Source organism: Cucumis sativus, chromosome 3, assembly GCF_000004075.3.
Source record: "Cucumis sativus cultivar 9930 chromosome 3, Cucumber_9930_V3, whole genome shotgun sequence".
Lineage (NCBI taxonomy): Eukaryota > Viridiplantae > Streptophyta > Magnoliopsida > Cucurbitales > Cucurbitaceae > Cucumis > Cucumis sativus.
The window spans coordinates 34,378,840-34,399,641 of NC_026657.2; the positions used below are offsets into that span (position 1 = coordinate 34,378,840).

General features: G+C 30.7%; 2 protein-coding genes across 10 annotated transcripts; one reads left to right on the forward strand and one right to left on the reverse strand.

Moving 5' to 3' along the window:
• Window positions 1-779: 779 nt before the first annotated feature.
• On the reverse strand, window positions 780-4,509 carry LOC101212142 (homeobox-leucine zipper protein HAT5). The gene is made up of 4 exons (XM_004141035.3): window positions 3,977-4,509; window positions 1,932-2,071; window positions 1,596-1,835; window positions 780-1,387 (listed from the first exon to the last, which is right to left on the reverse strand). The coding sequence occupies exons 1-4, from the start codon at window positions 4,065-4,067 to the stop codon at window positions 1,001-1,003; spliced, it is 858 nt and encodes a 285-aa protein (XP_004141083.1). The 5' UTR covers window positions 4,068-4,509; the 3' UTR covers window positions 780-1,000.
• Window positions 4,510-11,164: 6,655 nt separating this feature from the next.
• Window positions 11,165-19,496, forward strand: LOC101217118 (pentatricopeptide repeat-containing protein At5g55840). 9 transcript variants are annotated; one of them, XM_031882480.1, is made up of 7 exons: window positions 11,165-11,321; window positions 11,466-14,819; window positions 14,935-15,096; window positions 15,253-15,327; window positions 16,264-16,638; window positions 18,350-18,428; window positions 19,022-19,496. In XM_031882480.1, the coding sequence occupies exon 2, from the start codon at window positions 11,475-11,477 to the stop codon at window positions 14,712-14,714; it is 3,240 nt and encodes a 1,079-aa protein (XP_031738340.1). In that variant the 5' UTR covers window positions 11,165-11,321; window positions 11,466-11,474; the 3' UTR covers window positions 14,715-14,819; window positions 14,935-15,096; window positions 15,253-15,327; window positions 16,264-16,638; window positions 18,350-18,428; window positions 19,022-19,496. The 9 variants fall into 9 exon arrangements, with proteins under 9 accessions (XP_031738340.1, XP_031738343.1, XP_031738342.1 ...); XM_031882483.1 differs by having other exon boundaries at window positions 16,283-16,638; XM_031882482.1 differs by having other exon boundaries at window positions 16,323-16,638.
• The last annotated feature ends 1,306 nt before the right edge of the window (window positions 19,497-20,802 follow it).

Genomic DNA, 20,802 nt, shown 5'->3' on the forward strand with positions numbered 1-20,802 from the left:
GTCATTGATGGTTACCAAAACTCTCCAGTTGGGAACTCAGTATTGGTGTCACTAAATTGCAAACAAGAATATGGTTTTTCACTGATCGGATTGTGAGAATTTCCCCATGAGAGTTTCGCCCCAAAGTATGTCAGGGTAGTTTTAATTTCATCTTCAATTTTGTAATTGTTGCAAACATGTTAGTTCTAGAAAAGGTTTAATTTTTACCAAAGAAAGTCTGAGTTCCAGAGTATAATTACAATGGTCATATTATTTTATTTTTCTTGGGATGAAAACATACTTTAATAGAAAATCAAATGCCCAAGACCGGGAATGAGCTGCCAAATTTGAAGACGTAAGGATAAATTTATAGCTCATAATGTCAGTCTCAATCATCCAATAATCAATTTATTCTAAAATGACACTCTAAAAAGAACTAAGTATGGAGTCAGAATGGATGATGTTAACCCAACACTTGGAAATCAGATTCCGCCGAAAACTACGAGAAACCCCTCGAAAATGCTAATTTTAGACCAAAAAGAAAGAGCCAAGCCTTCAGTCCAAAAAATATCCCTTCATTCATTTGCAATTTACAACTTTCAAAGAAGCCATAACCATATCTTAGGGATGGATTTAACAATCTTTTTTCTTTTTATAGAAAAAAGAAAAACCAAGCATAGCATGACATGACAGTGTCCTTATAATGTTCTTTTAGGAGTTCACAGTTAGAAATATTCATTCAAAGATTTTGGCCTTCATTTTAGCACAGCCAAGAACGGAAAAGGTAAAAAGCTTTAAGCTGAGTGATATAAGGCTTTAGGTATATTGGAGTGAACGAACTTCTTTCCACTTCTGTAGTGGTTAACTGTGAACACAGGCTTCAAACTGTCAAGTACATTACAATATACTTCAAATAATGACACCATAATATCTAAACTTTATTGAATACAAACAAGTAAAAAACTTTAATAACATTTTGTATAAGCAACAGGGTGTTACAAGTTGAATAACAACCACCCTCCTAAGGCCACGCCCACAAAGCTGGAGGCCTCCCCTCTTGATTCTGTTGGTTTGTTGCTGCAAACATATCCGAGAACAAATAGTTGCAATTGTCGTTTGTATCGTCGTCTTCCATATGCAACCCGTTAGGCAGATTTGAACATTGCGGATACTCGATGTTGGGGAAGTACGAATCACCACTGTCGATGAGCTGTGGACAATTATCGTCGATCACTGCACTGCTATCACTCCCTGAACTAAGACGATCTTCAGCCTTTCTGCCGGAGTGTGGGACGGAGATATTAGTGATGTCTGCCAGAAGAAGCTCTGATGTTGATGTTATAGATGGAATTGTTGCTTCTCCTCCACCTAGCTCTTTAGCTAGACATTTCTCAGTTAACGAGGCCACCTGAAAGTATTATAGATTATTTTGCATATGATGAAACTCGACAAGTCTAAAACCAAAGTAATTATGTTCAAAATCGACAATATCAATGTCCAAGTTTAGAAATAAAAACAATGTTTGAATCAATTTGATATGCATTGGGTTTAGCAAGTGGGATTTGGTTAAATATTAACTCTTTTGTTATGATCTATGAGTATGTATTAGAACTTACCTCGGATTTAAGAACTGCATTCTCTTTGACTATTGAGTCATAGTTGGACACAAGCAAATCATAAGAAGCTTTAAGAACATCGTAGTCCCTTTCAAGTTGCTTTGTCTTCCACCGAGCACGACGATTCTGGAACCACACAGCCACCTGCCTCGGTTGCAGCCCTAGCTTCTTGGCCAGTTGGGATTTCCTCTCTGGCTCCAGTTTGTTCTCTTCCTCAAAGTTCTTCTCCAGCATTTGAACCTTCAGCATTTTTCCACAACTTCAATTTTGTTCCACACAGATAGAGAGAGAGATAGCAGCAGGTAATGTGGCGTTGTAAAGGCAAATATAACGAACCTGGTCGTGGGTGAGACGTCGCTTCTTCTCAGGGTAAAACTCATCATAATATTCATCATCGTAAAGATCATCGGGGGATCTAAAAAATGGCCTCCCTTTTGGACTTTCATTCATGGTCATGCTCATCATTGTTCTTCCTCCTAATGCAACAAAATTGGTAAAAATAATTATGGAGCTGGGGGATTGAAAATCTTTGACCTCTTAAGAAAAATATAATGTCAATTACCGTCATCTAAGCTAAAAAAAAATCCTACTTTATTAACTAATCTAAACCAGCAGCATCTTCTTGTTTTTTTATTGAATTACTTTCCTTAAGTACCAATTATTTAGGTTTCTAAGTGAATATTCCATTTTTAGTTTTTGATCTTTTAAAAGTTAATATTATTTTCTTCCAATCTTTTACACTGAATAGTTGAATTCTTACAGAAATTTTAAAAACAAAAACATCCTTTTTAAAAAACTACTATTACTAGTAATACAAAATGAGGTTCGATTCTTGAAAAAGTCAGTAAAAACTAAATAACAAAGACAAATTTAAACGTAAAAGGAAGAATTCATAAACACCCCTTAAATGGTAGAAATGAAAATAAAATTTTAAATATTATTATTATTATTATTATAACAAAAAAGTTTCCATTAACATGTATATTCATTAAACTAGGAAAGATACATGAAAAAGAGAAAAAAGCACTAGAGCACTAAATGAAAAGGCATTTGTTGAAGAACTAAAGAAAAGAAAAACCCACTTTCAAATGACGTGTGACTATTGAATAAGATGAAAACACAGATTTATTTGGATTATTCTAAAACTCAGGCAATGTAACGTTTATTAACTAACCACTATTAACAATTTTAAATTAATCTAGACCACTACTTAATTATAAAATATAAACATTATAATGGGGTTTTAAATTATAAATTTCTCTTTTATATATTGAAAAACAATTCATATGATTCTGAATACCTTAGGTCAACTCTCTCTCTCTCTCTTGCAAAATTCATCCTTACTAACACAAAAAAAAAAAAAAAAAAAAAACATGAATTTTGTTTTGAACTCTTTCAATTTTGGATGAATTATTGATTGATGTATATTAAAATTTGAGATAAGAGAATTGCATCTTGAGAATCAAATTAAATCTCAATACAATCCAAAGGATAAAATAGTAATTTTATCCATTTTTTTTGTTAATGTTAAATAATTTTGAAAGGTTACCAAAATGAAAATAAACATTGTTTCAATTGCTCAGTACATTGACAAATTCATGTTGATGTATGGATTTATTTTATCTTATTTTTGAGTTCTAAAACAAGCCGATCGTAATTTCAAACGTCTAATTTCTTTAGCTAGGGTGTATATTCCTAAATCAATTGAATGTAAATTGTTTTAAAGTGGATAGTTTGTTTTTTAATTATTGAACTTACTTTTGAGTTATAAATGTTTGAACTTTTTAAAGTGTCCAATTTCTAATATTAGTGGCCAATGAGTTCCTAAAGTAAAAAAAAAAAATGTATTAAATTGTTGAATTTCTAACTTTATAGTTTATAGTTCCCTCCCATATTTTAAATTGCTTTTAATAATTTCATTTAGTTCCACAAATGAAATATTTATTCGCAATAACCAAAAACACAAATAAAAGTTGCAATAATTTTGTTGGATAACTATTACTTTTCATTCTTGGGTTTTTGAAAAGTAAGTTTTTTCTTTTATAAAAAAATAGTTCAAGTTTATTTAAATGTTATAAAAACAAAAACAAGTTTTTAAAAACAAGTTTTTAAAAACTTTTGTATTTTCTTTATATGATTTATTATTAAATAACAACAATTTGTATTCACTTTAACTTATAAAAACAAAAAATAAAACAGAGCTTTGAGAATATGTCCAAATGATTTTCTATTATTATCTTAAAGCTCTACAAGCCATTTTAATTTAAAAATAAATTTGGAAAATGATTAAAATCATTTTGAAGAAAATTCATAACTATAAATCAGAATTTAATTTGCTGTAATTGGGAAATTAAAAAGAGAGAATTGGAAGAGAAATTGACCTCGCAGACAAGGATCGCCGCCGGCTCCGCCAAGGTAAAGCATGTTCCCGCCGTAAGGTGGCGGATTAAACAAGAACCGACCAGATTCCATTAAAATCTCCTACTCCTTTCTTCAATCCCAGCGCCTCAGAGGTTATTTGTAAGGAATTTCAAATTTATGCAAGGCGAAGATTTAGTACTAACCTAAAACAAGAACAGTAATCTCGAGAAGGAAAAAGAAATTAGGTAAACGAAAAAATAAGATCAAGATCGCTTATGGCGGAAGAAGCTGGTAGTCCACAGTAACCTAGCTGAAATTTCCAGCGGAATCGCGAAAAATCCCACCATGCCTTCTAATTTTTGGTTCTCAGCTAATTTTCGATGATGATCGCTTGGTATTTCCGGCGATGGATTGCCAGAATAAGAAGAGCGATTCGATCAGAAAGAGGAAACAGTGGCGGCCGGAGATTCGATTTCCGGCGAGGGGGACACGACTCTGTTTCTTTTTGGTTTTTTCCAATCGATGGATTTCTTCAGGTGGCTTTGGCTTTCTAAAGGTTTAATTGAATGACTTCTTGCGTATTTATCGTACGGAGAATATAAGAAATGACCAATCTACCCCTCCATTCTAAGGAGTAAGGACTACCCCATTCCACGTTTCCTGCACATGTTTTAAATTAATTTATGTATTATTAAATTTTAGGCTAAATTAAAATTAAAAAAAAAAAAAAAAACCTTCCACTCTCATATTTGTATAAAAATTAATTATAAACTTTCAAAAGTTTAAAAAATGCCTTTCAACTTTTCAACTTTTGTTTTTATATTACGTTTCAAAAATACTTCAAAACTATTGAAAAATCTTTAAAATACTCTTACGTTCAAAAAATGGTTAAGACATACTGTATTGATCCAAATTCTACACCAATTTTATCTATAACTAAAATTAAAGTTAAAAACATAGTTTTTTAAATTTATTTGACTATTAACATATAATAATAGATCAGGATATAACAAATCTTAATGATGTTATTGTAATTAGTATACTATTAACACACATTAATGATACGATACATTTATGAGTTTGAGGTTTTTGCTTTTTATTTAACTAGTTGTTGTTTTAGTATGATTTAAGGATTAATTTTAAAATTTCGTGAGATTTTATAAAATTTTATATTTTAACCAAAGTTTGAAATATTTGATATCGAAGTTTTAATTTTATAGAAAATTTAATTTTAATTGATATTTCTCGAAAATTATAAAAACAACCAATTTTAAATTAATTAATTAATATTTTATTATTTTTTAAATAAGTAAACATGTTTATTATTTATATTATATTTAATTAGTGTCATTTTTATGTATATTTTTTGTGATTCGTAAATTTTTTTACAATGTAATAAAAATATCTATTCACTCATTCTATCGATATCGAACTCAAGAAAATGTGAAAATATTGATAGAAATATCTATATATTGATGAAAAATTAAAATTTAGTTTTAACTTAAATTTTTTATTTTGATTTCGAGGGCAAAGGTGTTTATGGTAAAATTTGGATAAATGAAAATATTTTATTTATCTTCTGTATGAGTTTTAGGGTATTTATGAAATTATTCAAGTTCATATGTATTTTTTAAACAAAATTTTAGCAGTTTCTATCTAAAACTAATTATAAGAATTTTATTGAATATTTTTCATATACTTTAGGATATTTTTAAACATTTAAATATTTAGGGGTACTTTTGACATAAACATGAAAGTTTGAGTCATTTTCTTTTATAATTTAGCCTTGACTTTTATGATAAAATTAAGTTCATGAACTTCGTTTCATTTAATCTTGTTTTTAGAAAAATAAGAATACCTCTAATTTCTTTTATTTCTCAACTACCTTTTGCCAATATTTTCTAAAATTAAGTCAAAATATTGAATAAAAATTTGTAGTTTTAATTTAAAAAAAAAAATTAACTAAGAGTTTAGCCCTTCTACCTAATAAATATGCAAATAGTGGTAAGAAATTATAAAAATAAACTTAATACATATTGCTTATCATTTGTGGTTGGTTTTTAGTTTTTGTAAACAGGAGATTCAATAAAAGTTATATTTCATGATTTTAGATATTTATTATGAATTAAACGAATGGAATTATTGTAAATAGCAAAATTTTAGATTGTATCCCTAAGAAGTCATTGATTAAATTCTATTATCAATTTTGCTATAACTAGTAGATATTTTGACTAATTTTATTATATTTAAAAATGTATATTTAAATAGTTGTTTTAAATTTGTGTAATTATATTATTAACTTACTTGTAAACATTCTTATGTTGGAATTTTTTGAGTAGTTATTATTTTATAATATTATATAATTTATAACACAATTGTGTTTATAACATGCTATGCTATACTTTAAATCATTTCACTTTCTTATTTTTAAATTCTAAATTAATTGATTTCTTAGATATAAAATTGATTTTTATATCAAATCCTAAACTTAATTATTTTTTCTTGCATTAGATCATCAATTTCAAGAGATTAGAAAGTTTAGAAGAATTAACTTAAAAGGGTCTAAAATTCAAATTAATATCTTGAAAGTTTATTTAATATGATGAACATAAGTTTCTCCAATTAAGTATATTAATTTCTAAGATATACTATTCAATATAATCAAAATGCACTACTCATGTTACGATTCAATTTGTTAATATACTCTTTTTTTTAAAAGAAAGAAAAATTATAGTTGTTGTTTGATAAGCTTAATTTTCAAAGACGAAAACTACGAACAAAATTGTACTAAAACGAGATATAATTAAAGTTTTCAAACATTATTTTCGGCTATAAGTTTTTATGATTTGTTATTTACTTTTAACTAATAATTTTAAAATTCAAGTAAATTTTGAAAAAATAGAAAAAAAAACCTTTCTTTAAAACAGTTGAAATCTATAGATGATTTCAAATGTTTGATCAAATGTTAAATATTTTAATTTAAAAATTAAATTTATAAATGTCGTTTTGGCATATTCGCTTCTTTGTTCGATAAATTTTTGGAACGAAAACTATACTAACAAAGTTGAGAGAGAACAATATCAAAATTTTTAAATAAAAAACTAAAAACAAAATCGTTATCAAATAGACACATCTAAGTTTTTTTAAATAAAGGAACAAAATTATCCAACGTATCTAAGCTATATAGATTGTATAAAGATGGACGTTTAGTTTTATTAATATTTTGGACACGGTTGACTTTGGACTAATATTGGATCTCGGCCGTTGGATCAAAAGGGAAAGCAATTGATAATGCTACACGTGGCAAGTTGATATTAAGGTTCCATACCTTAGTGTCGGATCTGAAGAAGTCAAAATATTAAAGTACTTAAGATGTACGGTTCAGATTGCCCTCCTTGCTCCCTACGTGGCACAGAAAGATTCTCTTTAAAATTTTATATCAAGGAAATTTCAATAACCATAATGGTGCATAGTGTTTTTTAATTTAATAACCCCTTTGAAAAAATATTTAATCATCCACTTTAGGTTATATTTGGGGAAGGCACATATGGATATGGCTAGGTCATCAAATATATATATATATAGATAAAGAAGTCATATTCCAAATGCATTTGAAATATTATATAAATTCCAAATCTTATAATAAATATATATTATTGTTTTGTATTAGCAACTAGCTAGTTGAAAAAAGCTATTTGAAAAGCTCTTTTACCATCCATTTTCTCTTTCCATTTTTTTTAAAAAAATCACTTGCAAATGTTTGTGTTGGCACTTTATTTTTTTCTTTTAGACTAAATTAATCGAGCAATATACGACTAATTATTGGAGTAGGATATGCTCTCAAAGTAATTTAAATAATTCATACATACATCCATTCAAAATTACTTTGATATGTTTGATTAAATACTTCTAAAAGTGATTTTCATATAATCTTAGTTTTCACAATATGTCCGATAATTCTTAGTTAGTACAATTATGGTTGTCAATGATGCAATGAATTTATTGATAAATGAAAATTGGAATTTATTCAACTAATAATATCAATGGTTTCAATTCAAGAGAGTTTGGAAAGTGATTATTTGAAATATATATACATAATAGGTATAAAAAGGAAGTGTTTTGTTCCCCTTTTGGAAGTAAGTAGTAGTACTTAATATGCTAATCAAGCATTTCTCTACCATATATCTTGTTGGGGGAACCAAAAGAATAATTAGCTTTATGAACTATGACTAGTACAATTTCAACATATTATATTTCATCACATGGGACTTCCAAAATGCATTATTGAACATTGATTAGCTTCAAAAGTGCCATTTCTTATGCTATATAATCATGGGACGACCATAATGTTAATTATACCTTAAGTTTCAAACAATTTGATATTGCATTATGGTGGATAATTATCGATTTTGACATATAATAGTCACATATTTTCCCTATAGAGAAAAGTTGATTTTTTTAGTACAATTTCAAGTATAGAAACTATATTATATGTTTCAACTGTATAAAATCACTCCTTCTAACTTGTAAATATAAATTATTTTAAACAAAATATGCCGTCGTGTATCTTTTTTTTTCACAATATGAAATTATTCGTCAGAAAGATATAAAAATTATCTTTGTACCATGTGACTTTAACTAAGTTATATGGTTTGTGTTGAGTTGGGATAGAAAATTTTATATTAACTTTTTTTTATTTTTTTTGTATAAGAAACTAATATATATATATATATTAAATTAAAAGGCACATATATTATTTATTAATGAATAGTATTAGACTGGCAGTACCAAATTTTATTTTTAAAAAATTAGGGTTTCATTGCAACTTGGCACCAACTAATTTTGGAAGTGGAACTTTGAATTTGACAAATAATATTAAATAATAATTTTCCCACATTAAATATAATTTTTAATTTTTCCCCCACAATTATTTTATCATCCACTTCTATCAATATTTAATTTATGGCTATAATTGTTGAAATGAGTTTAACTCGATCATAAAAAGGTTAGCATGTTTTGATCTATTATACTTTTATTTAAAGATGTTTAGTTGAAAATTAGAACAATGACATCGCTAAATTGCATTTATGGATTTTGACTTTATGAAGTTTGTAATGTCATTCGAATGGACTAAACTTTAGTAAATTTTATGAGAATATAGGGGTTTTAGAGGGTCAGTGATGAAATATTGATGACATCCATATATATATATATGTTCATGGACATAAACAAATTGATATATTAAAGAGTGTGAAGTGATTTTTTCAAATATTTTACCACCTCAAATTGCTTATAATATATTAAAGAAAAAGACTAAAGAATATAGAAATTTTGGTTTTCAATATTTATTTTGTTCATATTTTTTAAAAAATTGATCAACTCAAGACATAAGCTTTCTTTAAACTTATAAATTATCTTAAATATTCGTTAACTTCTGAAATTTCCTTAATCTTTTAAAAAACCTTTTAAAATATTTAAAAAGAATTCTAACCCTGTTTTAACAAAAATGGCAACCACTTTATTAATTTATTTTATTTATAAAAAGTAATTAAAAAAATTAATGATTTTATTATAGTTCGTAAATAGTATTAGAAGATTTCTCTATATCTCTATAAATCTAAAAAGTATCAAAATGGTTTGATTACTCAATAATATTTATTTTTGAAAAAACCAAATAAATTAGAAAATGGTATTGAAGAATAAATATGCTCTCTAATTTAAGGAGAGAAAAAAAAAAGAGGCACACACACACATGGATTTTCAAATTCAAGTTGGGTTGGATGCAAAAGCACAGCATGGGGGGATAATGGACAAAAGCCTCTTTCTTTTTGTTAGTGGAAGAAGAAAATAATAAAGCAAAAACATCAGAAAATGGGATTCAAATTCATAGTGCCATTATAAACTTATATATATATGTTCTACAAATTGTTCAATTCAATAGATCTCTTCCAAAGTGAAAAAAGAAAAAAAAGAGCATTTGAAAGAGGAGTCTGCGACATCATAATAGGCAAGGGATGGGCTTCACCTTCCTTCATGATTTGATCGATGATATGAATGAATGTGTTTGAACAAATAGTTACTGTGATTTTCATAATCCTACTAAAATTAGTCCACTAATAATCGATTACAGTATCTAATTAATTAATTGGTTTTTTCTGTTCTCTTTTATTTAACATATATAATTCAAAAGGTCAATATAACAGATATTAATCTTACCTTTCTAAATATGATAAATTTTGATTATAAATATATAGCTTTCAGTTGGTACAAACTAAATACAATTAACTATGGGGTTAGAGATTCAAATATCTTCGACCTCATATTATTAAACTCGAAAAATAAAAACTTGATTATAGATCTTGAGCTAACACATTTACTAATAGTTGCGTAACAATAATATTTAACTTTTGTCATACGGATTACACATAGGTATGTTTCTAAAGCATAATGTTATTTGAGTGGTGCATAACTTTATAAAATGGTGTCATTATGAGGCCAATATATGTAGGATATCCAAATATATGAAAATTACTATTACTTGAGACGATATGTCAATTCTTCTCTCTCTTTTAGAATAATGAAAATATAAATGACGATAGGTGTTATACCTATCCCTTCATTAGTTGCACAATCTTAACTTTACAAATGATCGATTGATAAAGTCTTCATGTGATATCATCATTGACAAAATCTATATATAACTATTTATATAAATTCGGTACTTTCCTTTTGCTTGGAGTTGTGCGGACAATGAACAAGCCTAAGTTCAAGTAAAATTAATTGAGAAGTAACATGGAGAAACGATCTCGACACTTCGAGTTGGTGGATATATAACAAATTTTTAAAAATTAAATAATTGAGTCAGTGCTCGATTTGACACGTTACAACCTTGAGCGCTGCAATTGTGCTGACACATAAAGAGAGTTATGTTGTACTACAAAACTACAAATGCATGTTAGGGAAAAGAATATTATAAATAACCTTAATTCATTCAACGACTCTAAAGAAAATAAGTAAATATTCAAAAGAGAATCTTGATGTACTCACTAATATATCAAAATGTGGTAGACTCGAAACAAAGTGAATGTGACAGAATTTATACGTGGTTAAATAACAACGTAAAATTAAAATTACTCTAATAATAAAAATAATTATTCCCCTTTACACGTATTTCCTTCCCTCGAAAAACCCTCCCGATTTTTCTCAAACCCTCACAATTTAATCGCCAAAAGACACGTATTTGAACGCTTGTAAATTGGATTGGAATGTGAACATGTAATCAACATCTTGTTCAACAAATCACCATGAGAAATACTAAATTCATAATATTGAAAATCACCTCCACGTCTAGGGAATTTCACAGAGGTAATATAAACTTTTCTAGTTGATATTCAAATTGAAGGAATCATCATTTCTGCAGAAAAATTCGTGGCTTGGGAAACCCTATTTAATCCCATCGCTCTCAAATGCTGCCTTGTAAATTTTCTTTTTATTTTTCTCTCTACACAGATTCCCCACATGGAGAACAGTATTTACACAATCCTCACTATTGGTCGCTGGGAGTCACTGAATCACATGAACTATAAGTTCGCTTCACTAAGACCAATTCATGGAGTTTTAGCGCTGAAATTCCTCAAGTGGGTCATCAAACAGCCTGGTTTGGAACCCAACCACCTCACTCATATACTCGGTATTACTACTCATGTACTTGTTAAAGCTAGACTGTACGGTTATGCCAAATCAATTCTGAAGCATTTAGCTCAGAAAAATTCTGGGTCCAACTTTCTTTTTGGTGTTCTTATGGATACATACCCTCTTTGCAGCTCAAACCCTGCAGTTTTTGACCTTTTAATTAGAGTTTATTTGCGGCAAGGAATGGTTGGACACGCTGTAAATACTTTTTCTTCCATGCTCATTCGTGGGTTTAAGCCATCTGTTTATACTTGTAACATGATCATGGCTTCCATGGTTAAGAACTGTAGAGCTCACTTGGTTTGGTCTTTTTTTAAGCAAATGCTTACCAGTAGAGTTTGTCCAAACGTTTCCAGTTTTAATATACTGATAAGTGTTTTATGTGTGCAAGGGAAGCTTAAGAAAGCTGTTAACATCTTAACAATGATGGAGAGGAATGGCTATGTTCCTACTATAGTTAGTTATAATACGTTGCTTAGTTGGTGCTGTAAGAAGGGAAGATTTAAATTTGCACTTGTGCTGATTCATCATATGGAGTGCAAGGGAATTCAAGCAGACGTCTGTACATACAATATGTTTATTGATAGTTTGTGCAGAAACAGTAGAAGCGCACAGGGGTATTTAGTTTTGAAGAAAATGAGGAATAAGATGATAACTCCTAATGAAGTTTCTTACAACACCTTGATTAATGGCTTTGTAAAGGAGGGAAAGATAGGGGTTGCTACTCGGGTTTTCAATGAGATGATAGAGCTTAATCTTTCACCAAACCTCATAACTTACAATATTCTAATTAATGGATACTGCATTAATGGCAATTTTGAAGAAGCATTGAGAGTTTTGGATGTGATGGAAGCAAATGACGTGAGGCCTAATGAGGTTACTATTGGAACTCTTTTAAATGGTCTATACAAGAGTGCCAAATTTGACGTAGCTAGAAATATTCTGGAGAGATATTGTATCAATAGAACATCTCTTAATTGTATCTCACATACTGTGATGATTGATGGGCTATGCAGAAATGGGTTGCTTGATGAAGCCTTTCAATTACTGATTGAGATGTGCAAGGATGGTGTTCATCCTGATATCATAACTTTTTCAGTGCTTATAAATGGATTCTGCAAGGTTGGGAATATTAACAAGGCAAAGGAGGTTATGTCGAAAATATATAGAGAAGGATTTGTTCCAAACAATGTTATTTTCTCTACATTAATATATAACTCTTGTAAGGTTGGAAATGTTTATGAAGCGATGAAGTTCTATGCTGCTATGAATTTGAATGGGCAAAATGCAGACAATTTCACATGTAATTCGTTAGTCGCTTCTCTTTGTGAAAATGGAAAACTAGTAGAAGCAGAGGAATTCTTGCATCACATTAGTAGGATTGGTCTTGTTCCTAACTCTGTTACATTTGATTGTATCATAAACGGATATGCAAATGTAGGAGATGGGTCAGGGGCATTTTCAGTGTTTGATAGAATGATTAGTTGTGGTCATCACCCTAGTCCTTTCACCTATGGCAGTCTATTGAAAGTGTTATGCAAGGGACAGAATTTTTGGGAAGCAAGAAAACTATTGAAAAAGCTCCACTGCATTCCGTTGGCTGTTGATACTATATCGTACAACACATTGATTGTTGAGATAAGTAAGTCAGGAAATTTATTGGAAGCAGTTCGCCTATTTGAGGAGATGATTCAGAATAATATTCTACCGGATAGTTATACATACACTTGTATTCTGTCTGGATTAATTAGAGAAGGGAGATTGGTCTGTGCCTTCATATTCTTGGGAAGACTCATGCAAAAAGAAATTCTAACATTGAATTCAATTGTGTACACTTGTTTCATTGATGGCCTTTTCAAGGCTGGCCAGTCAAAGGCTGCATTATATCTTTTTAAGGAAATGGAGGAAAAAGGCCTCTCCTTAGATTTGATTGCTCTTAATTCAATTACAGATGGATATTCAAGGATGGGAAAAGTGTTTAGTGCCAGTTCTCTCATTTCAAAAACGAGAAACAAAAATGTAATACCTAACTTGACTACATTTAATATATTGCTACATGGTTACTCCAGAGGACAGGATATAATGAGTTGCTTTAAGTTGTATAACCTTATGAGGAGATCGGGCTTTTTTCCTAACAGATTAACATACCATTCTCTTATTCTTGGACTTTGCAACCATGGTATGTTGGAACTTGGAATTAAGATGTTGAAAATGTTTATTGCTGAAAGTTCTACTATTGATGACTTGACATTTAATATGCTCATTAGGAAGTGTTGTGAAATCAATGACCTGGATAAAGTCATTGATTTGACTCATAACATGGAAGTCTTTAGGGTTTCTCTCGATAAAGACACACAAAAAGCCGTTACTGATGTGCTTGTTAGAAGGATGGTTTCCCAAAATTATTTCGTTTTTATGCATGAAATGCTCAAAAAGGGTTTTATCCCTACATCTAAACAATATTGCACAATGATGAAACGAATGTGTCGAGTGGGGGACATACAGGGGGCATTTAAATTAAAAGATCAGATGGTGGCACTTGGCATAAGTTTGGACGATGCCGCAGAATGTGCTATGGTTCGAGGGCTTGCACTTTGTGGGAAAATTGAAGAGGCAATGTGGATTCTTCAAAGGATGCTTAGGATGAAGAAAATTCCTACTACCAGCACGTTTACAACTTTGATGCACGTCTTCTGTAAAAAAGACAATTTTAAAGAGGCACATAATTTGAAGATCCTTATGGAGCATTATCGTGTGAAGCTTGATATAGTCGCTTACAATGTTCTCATTTCTGCGTGTTGCGCTAATGGTGATGTTATAACTGCACTTGACTTTTACGAAGAGATAAAACAGAAAGGTCTCTTGCCAAACATGACGACCTACAGAGTTCTAGTTTCTGCTATTAGTACAAAGCATTATGTTTCTAGGGGTGAAATAGTTCTCAAGGACTTGAATGATAGAGGATTAGTGTCTGGGTATTTAGATGGGAAGTCGCAAAAATCTTGCAGGGATTTTGTAGTTGCCATTAAAAAACTGAACTCCTTAAAGCCCAATCAAGGAAATTAAGTCAACAACAAACTGAAATACCACTGAATTTGATTCTGAGCACAAGGAAAAATCTAGTTCTTGGTGGGAATGACTAGTATATCCTTCCAAGTTGATACAACTAAGGTTTGGCTTGCCTAAGCTTGTTTCTTTTAAGAATATTTGCAACCTTTCTGTAATTTTTTGCTGAGAATTTTATTTTGTTTATCCGTGTACTGATGTACCCTTTCAATTGCTGCAGGTGTGTTACAATCATGTATCACATACTTGCTTGGCCAACAGACTTTGACAATTCAACTTTTAGTGGGAATATGCATAGGAAGGAGCAAATGGATTAAAGTGCCAAATAAGGCAGCATCAGGTGACATTAGTTGCCAAAGCCCCTTTCAATTTTACTCTTGCTGTACTATTCTTCTCTTTGGAAATACTGTATTATGTTTCCTTTTTTTCTTTTTTATTTAAACTACATTTGCTGCCTTCTACCCTATCTTTTACACATTTTTATATATTATTTTTCTGTTTATTTTTTGTTATCATCATCATCATTATTTTGTGGCAGATCCTTCTCAACAATGAATGTTGAATACGAAAAAGCATGGTGGTATATATCTACATTATAGGATTACGTGGCATGGTGAGTCTTCTCTTTGAAAGATCACTTGTTTGTGTTTCTAAGAAGATATCTTGCTGTTAGGTTACAATATTTTAAAGAAACCCATGTATTCTAATTTTAGGAAATTAAACGGTCAACTATTTAAAACAAACATATTTGATTGGCATGGAGTCTACGAAATCTCTAAAACTATAGAAAACTCTCAATGCAAACCCAAAACCAGTGCTCACTAGACAGGCTTGCATCTCCATTTTTCCCCATCTGATATATAACATCAGACAGACTTATAGCTTTTTGCATTTTCCATCACTGGCGTTATAGCCTTCCAGATTTACCTCTTTAGTTTAGTTATTTTCATGTTCATGTCCTAGTAGCGACAAAAAACTGTTTGTTTAATAGCTTTTGCCTTCAACATTTTGCACACAATGCTATTAGTTCTTTTAAAAACCAGCAGGTGTCAAGTGTTCAGTTAATGCCTTCTTTTTGTTTTCATTCATAATCAATTTGACTACCCCACCACCTCCTTTGCTTAAACTTGCCAGCCCCTTTTCACTTGAATAAATCTTATTGTGTTTCCATGCTTTCAACTCAAATCGTTTCAAAACCTAGGTGCCACTGGAATTGATTTACTCCAAGTAACCTCATCCTCAGTCATCCAAGCCATGAAATAAGATACAATCACCAACATGGCGTCAATATAAAGCAGTTTTTCTTTTGGGTTTGAAAAGCACGTCTTGTTCCTAGTTTAAACCTGTCTACAAATAGTTCCTAAAGGTCAAATTTTAGATATTGGCGCATCCAAAATGAAACTCTCACATTTCCCCATCAAGGGTATTTTTTTCTTTTATAGGAAACTAAAACTATTTTATCACGAGGGTCCCTAGACTAATTACAAAAGGACATAGTTTACAAAATGTCATTTTCTTCTGTGTTTGTTGTATATTTGGTACTCACAAGAGCAAACTACCACCTGAAGCTGATGGTGTTTAGTTATTTATCTGCCTCCACCTACCTAGTGGAAAAGAACGAGGTCTCATAGCATTTGGGACCATGGTTGACGTCTGCAGACCAATTTCTTAGCTAAAGATTAGGTATGAAGCCCTCTTTGTGAATCGTGGAAAATAACAAGATACTATTTGACTAGCTACAAAGTAGAATATTTGCTCCCCGACCCTAAAGCTTGTACCTCAAAGCCACTCGACTAGGACCCTGCCATGTTGGGGTTAAGTCCATAAAGTTCGCATTGGTGCCATGTGTGGAGTATCTATGCTCAAACTCCTCACAAACCAATACATTGAGTAGCTCCAACACGTCAGACATAATACAAAAGAGGTTAGTGTTCCTTCATTATGGGATAAAAACAAGATGAATGCATGTCTCCAAATCAATTGTTTGTTATTATTGACTTTCAAATCATTATATCCATTTTTTTCTTGATTTTCTTTCTACTAGAACGCTTAAGAATTTTTATTAAGTTTTGATGAGTTTTCCTGGTAAATTAATCAATCTTGAAAATATCCTTCAATTTCTTCCAATGATACTTATGTCTCTTAGAGAAAGAGAACCTCTTTCAAGGAAAGAAAGTTGGGTTGCAACAAAATGATAGTCACCCATACTGGGATACGCCCCCTTGTGCACTCAGACATTCTGTGCAAGAAATTGATTTTAGAGAAGTATTGTAGCCTCTCTTCTTATATAATGTAATGTGTTAATTTAAAAGATGGAGAGAGTTAGCCATATTTGATTAGGGTTGTTTTATTGTTTAGTTTCACTTTCTGTTTGATGTTTCCTTTCGATAAGGACAGTCTTAGACCCCCTACCATTCGCACATACAAACGTAGGGGCAGAAAAGGTAATAACCAGGGGCAACTTAACCTATTAGGTTTATGGAAGGAATATTCTGATGTGGGATCGACTGGAAGGTATGGGAATATATAAGGGAATGTTTTTGGGATTGCTGAGGGATCATCATAGAGAAAAGAGTAGCAGCAGCTTTTGGAGGAGAAGGCCAGCATTCTCGAATTAGCTGGAGAGTTATACTTTGTCTTTGTTATTTTCTTCTTGTTGATATTGTCTAGTAGTGTGGTATTTCCTTTGTTAGAGGATAGTATATGAACCTTGTCTTCTGTTATAACTATATCAATATATAAATACGGAGTACTGTCTCCATTTCTCTATTGCTTGTTGGGATTTTACTGAGTGGCAGGTATTGGGTCCATACAAGATCACATAAATTAAGGAATTCAGCCTATGAATACAAAAGTGTGGTTCTTGCTTGTTTGTACTCTGATTTGTAAAATTAATATTTCTTTGTAGGGAAGTATATCGACTTTGATTGAAATTTTCAGCCATCTATCAAAGTTCATTGTCTCTCACAATACGTTTGCTATTTTTTAAACTTATTTTTTGCTGATGAGCACTAACACAAATGCCACTTGTCGTATCTTCTTTTACTTCTTAATGTAATAGGCCTAATAGGTACATTTTTGCTATGTATTTACTTATGGTGGTTGCCATTTTGGAGAAGAAACCTATGTTGGTTCAATATATTTGATAAACTGTTTAGAAGAATCTACCATAAGACAATTAATGTTTACAACAGTTCCCTTGGCCTTTAATTGAAATGGGATCGAACTGTAGCCAATTGAAAATGAAAAATTGAGGCAGTTTTTGTAAAGTAAAAGGAACTGCTACTGTGATGAATGCTGAAGTTTGCTTCCTGATGTTGAAGGAATGGAATTACTCTTTTGTGATAATTTTGAGTTTTGTTTCTTTTTCTACTATTCCTTTAGCTTTTTGATGGATGACCTTTGAAGAAAATTGCCACTTTTGACTAAACTTTCTCCTATTGATACTATCTCATGCCCAACTCGACTGTCTTTCCATTCTTCTTCAAGCTTGTTTTTGTTGTTGACATCTAAACTTAACACTGTTTATGAAATTCAGATTCATTAAGATTGCAAACAATATCTAAGCTAAGACACTGAAAAAGCTATATATGAATTTGGAGACGAGGTCTTTCTAATTACTGATATATTTTCAGGGAGCTTTATTATTTTATGAGGTGCAAGCTACAAATACGGAGAGTAAAACACATGGGTAGAGTTAAATGGAGTTTTGAGGTGAGCTGTATTCTTATCAAATGTACTTTCTTTTGACAGATATCTAGTTAAGGCATATTTGGAAAGTGTAAAACTTCTTGTCAAGTGTACTCTTTCGACAAACATCTAATAAAGGCATATTTGGAAAGGGACTTCTTAACACCTAAAGATCCTTTTTTAAGCAGTTGCAAAGTCATTCCAAACTGACCTTATGCTTTTATGAGTAAGTATAACATAGAAGATCCTTTTGTTGGCACGGCGTCTATGGAGTTGTTTGAGATTGAAGTATTGGTTTGAGGGAAATAGCAGAATTTTTAAAGAGATTGTGAAAGATCACATAGGAGGTTCGAAAGGTAGTTGGGGTTTTATGCTTCTTTGTGAGATTCTATTTACTATGCTTTAGCTATCTTATTGAAGTTGATCAGAAAGATTGAAGTTTATGTTTAATATCTATTTGGTTCTTGAAGTTTCAAACAAGTACTCAGTCTCATTTTTTATAATTATTTAGCTTCTAAAATTAAGATTTTGATATTAGTGTATTTAGTAGGGTGTTTGCCTTGTGTAGAAAAAGTTTATATTGGCAAGAACTTATTAATTTTTGTGTACTCATGCAGAAAATTTAATGAATCCAAATTGTTGTGGGATTAAAACGCAATCGACGGTAGCAGAAATCAAATTTCAGATTCGATTTTACGGAAATATTTCAAGAGCTTCATCAATATTGATTATTGACAAGTTAAGAGTATCGCATGACCCCCATCTTCAGCAACAATTTCCACCTCATAAGATCCACATGAAGGGTCTCAAAGCTCTCCATTCCTTATCCGTTCTATCATTAATTCTTTTTAAAAGAACAATGGAACTTCTATTTTTCTTCTTTGTATCTTGAATTCAAAGAAGCATGTTTCTCGATCTAATCCTCTTGAAAAACAGTGTTATAGTTTGGTTTCTCTTGAAAAATAAAAAATTGAATTCGATCGAGATAAGGATTGGGTGTTGAGTCTTCTTAGATTGATTTTTGTTTTCGTTCTTAGCTTACTGTTTTTGCAATTTTTTCTTTTTTACCTTAATTCTACAATTTCTTTGTCATTCCTCTTTTATTATCATTGTTTTTGTTTTCCTTGTGAGCAAGCTGTTCTCTAAATTAGTTACTTCTTCATCTTCAAGTTGACTACCGTTTTGATTTTATTTACCTTCAATGAAGTTTCTACTATGACAGTTCTCTCTGATACACTTTTGTTACTTGTCTCTTTCGGTATGACTTGACCCTCTCCTTAGGGACTCAAACATGTGAATCCTCCAAGGAGGAAGAACAATCCTAACATGTACATTTTAATATCTCGGCACAATCTCAATACATGCTTTGTTTTTATCGATTCAACTTCATATTATTTGTTTAGATTGACTCCTTAAATTAAATTAATATACTAAACTTGAATCTAATAAGGGCTAGATAAGATTTGGATTTTATAAAAACAATCAAGGAAGGACTTTAGACATAACACTTTGCTTTTAACCCTGGACATAGCACAAAACCTTTAGAATCAATAGATTGCAAATTTAATCATTTGCATGTAATCAATAGATTGCAAATTTAATCGTTTGCATGTAATGGTGGGTTACTATCTTTAGCTTTCCCTTTTCTTTCACTTTGGATTTAGATTACACAAGATTAAGAAGACTCCTCTAAGATTTCTTCTTTCTTTCTTTACTGTATTTTTATGGGTTTCTTTTAGGAGAGGGTGAGATGAAGAGAAGATAAAGAGAGTGAGAGGTAGAAGATGAACACACGATGCTTTAGAGTGGTTTGGCAAATGCCTACGTCCACATGCTTGAGAGCAAGGTGTTATTTCAGTTCAATTTTTGTCATCCTCAAATATCAAAGTGATACAAGATATTTATAGGTTTTTCTATGACTCAGAGTTAAAGTTCTAGTTAAATCAAAGGTTAAAACTAACAAATTTAGCTATATTTTTTTTTACAACAAAGGATAAACTATTTTAGTAAAATGTTTCTCACATCTTCTTTATCCATAAAATATCTGTTTAATGGATTAAACAATTGAAGATATAAGTGTTTGAGAGAAAAAAAAACCTCCTAATGTTGCAAGAAAAAGTAGAAAACAATTGAAAATCTAAAATGTAAGCAATAAAACTAGAAACAAACTCAAGAAGAAAATACGACCTAACAAACAGAATTTATTATGTAAAAAATTGTTGCAATCATATAAACCAATTCTCTCTCTCGATCTCAATTACATCAACACTCTCTCAAAACTTTTATACTACAACTCCCTTTTTCCACTTCTCAAACTAGAGAATACATATAGAAAATTTAACTAGAGCTAGCACACTTAAATTTAAAGTGTTTTTAAGTGTTTCTGACTTAAGCAACT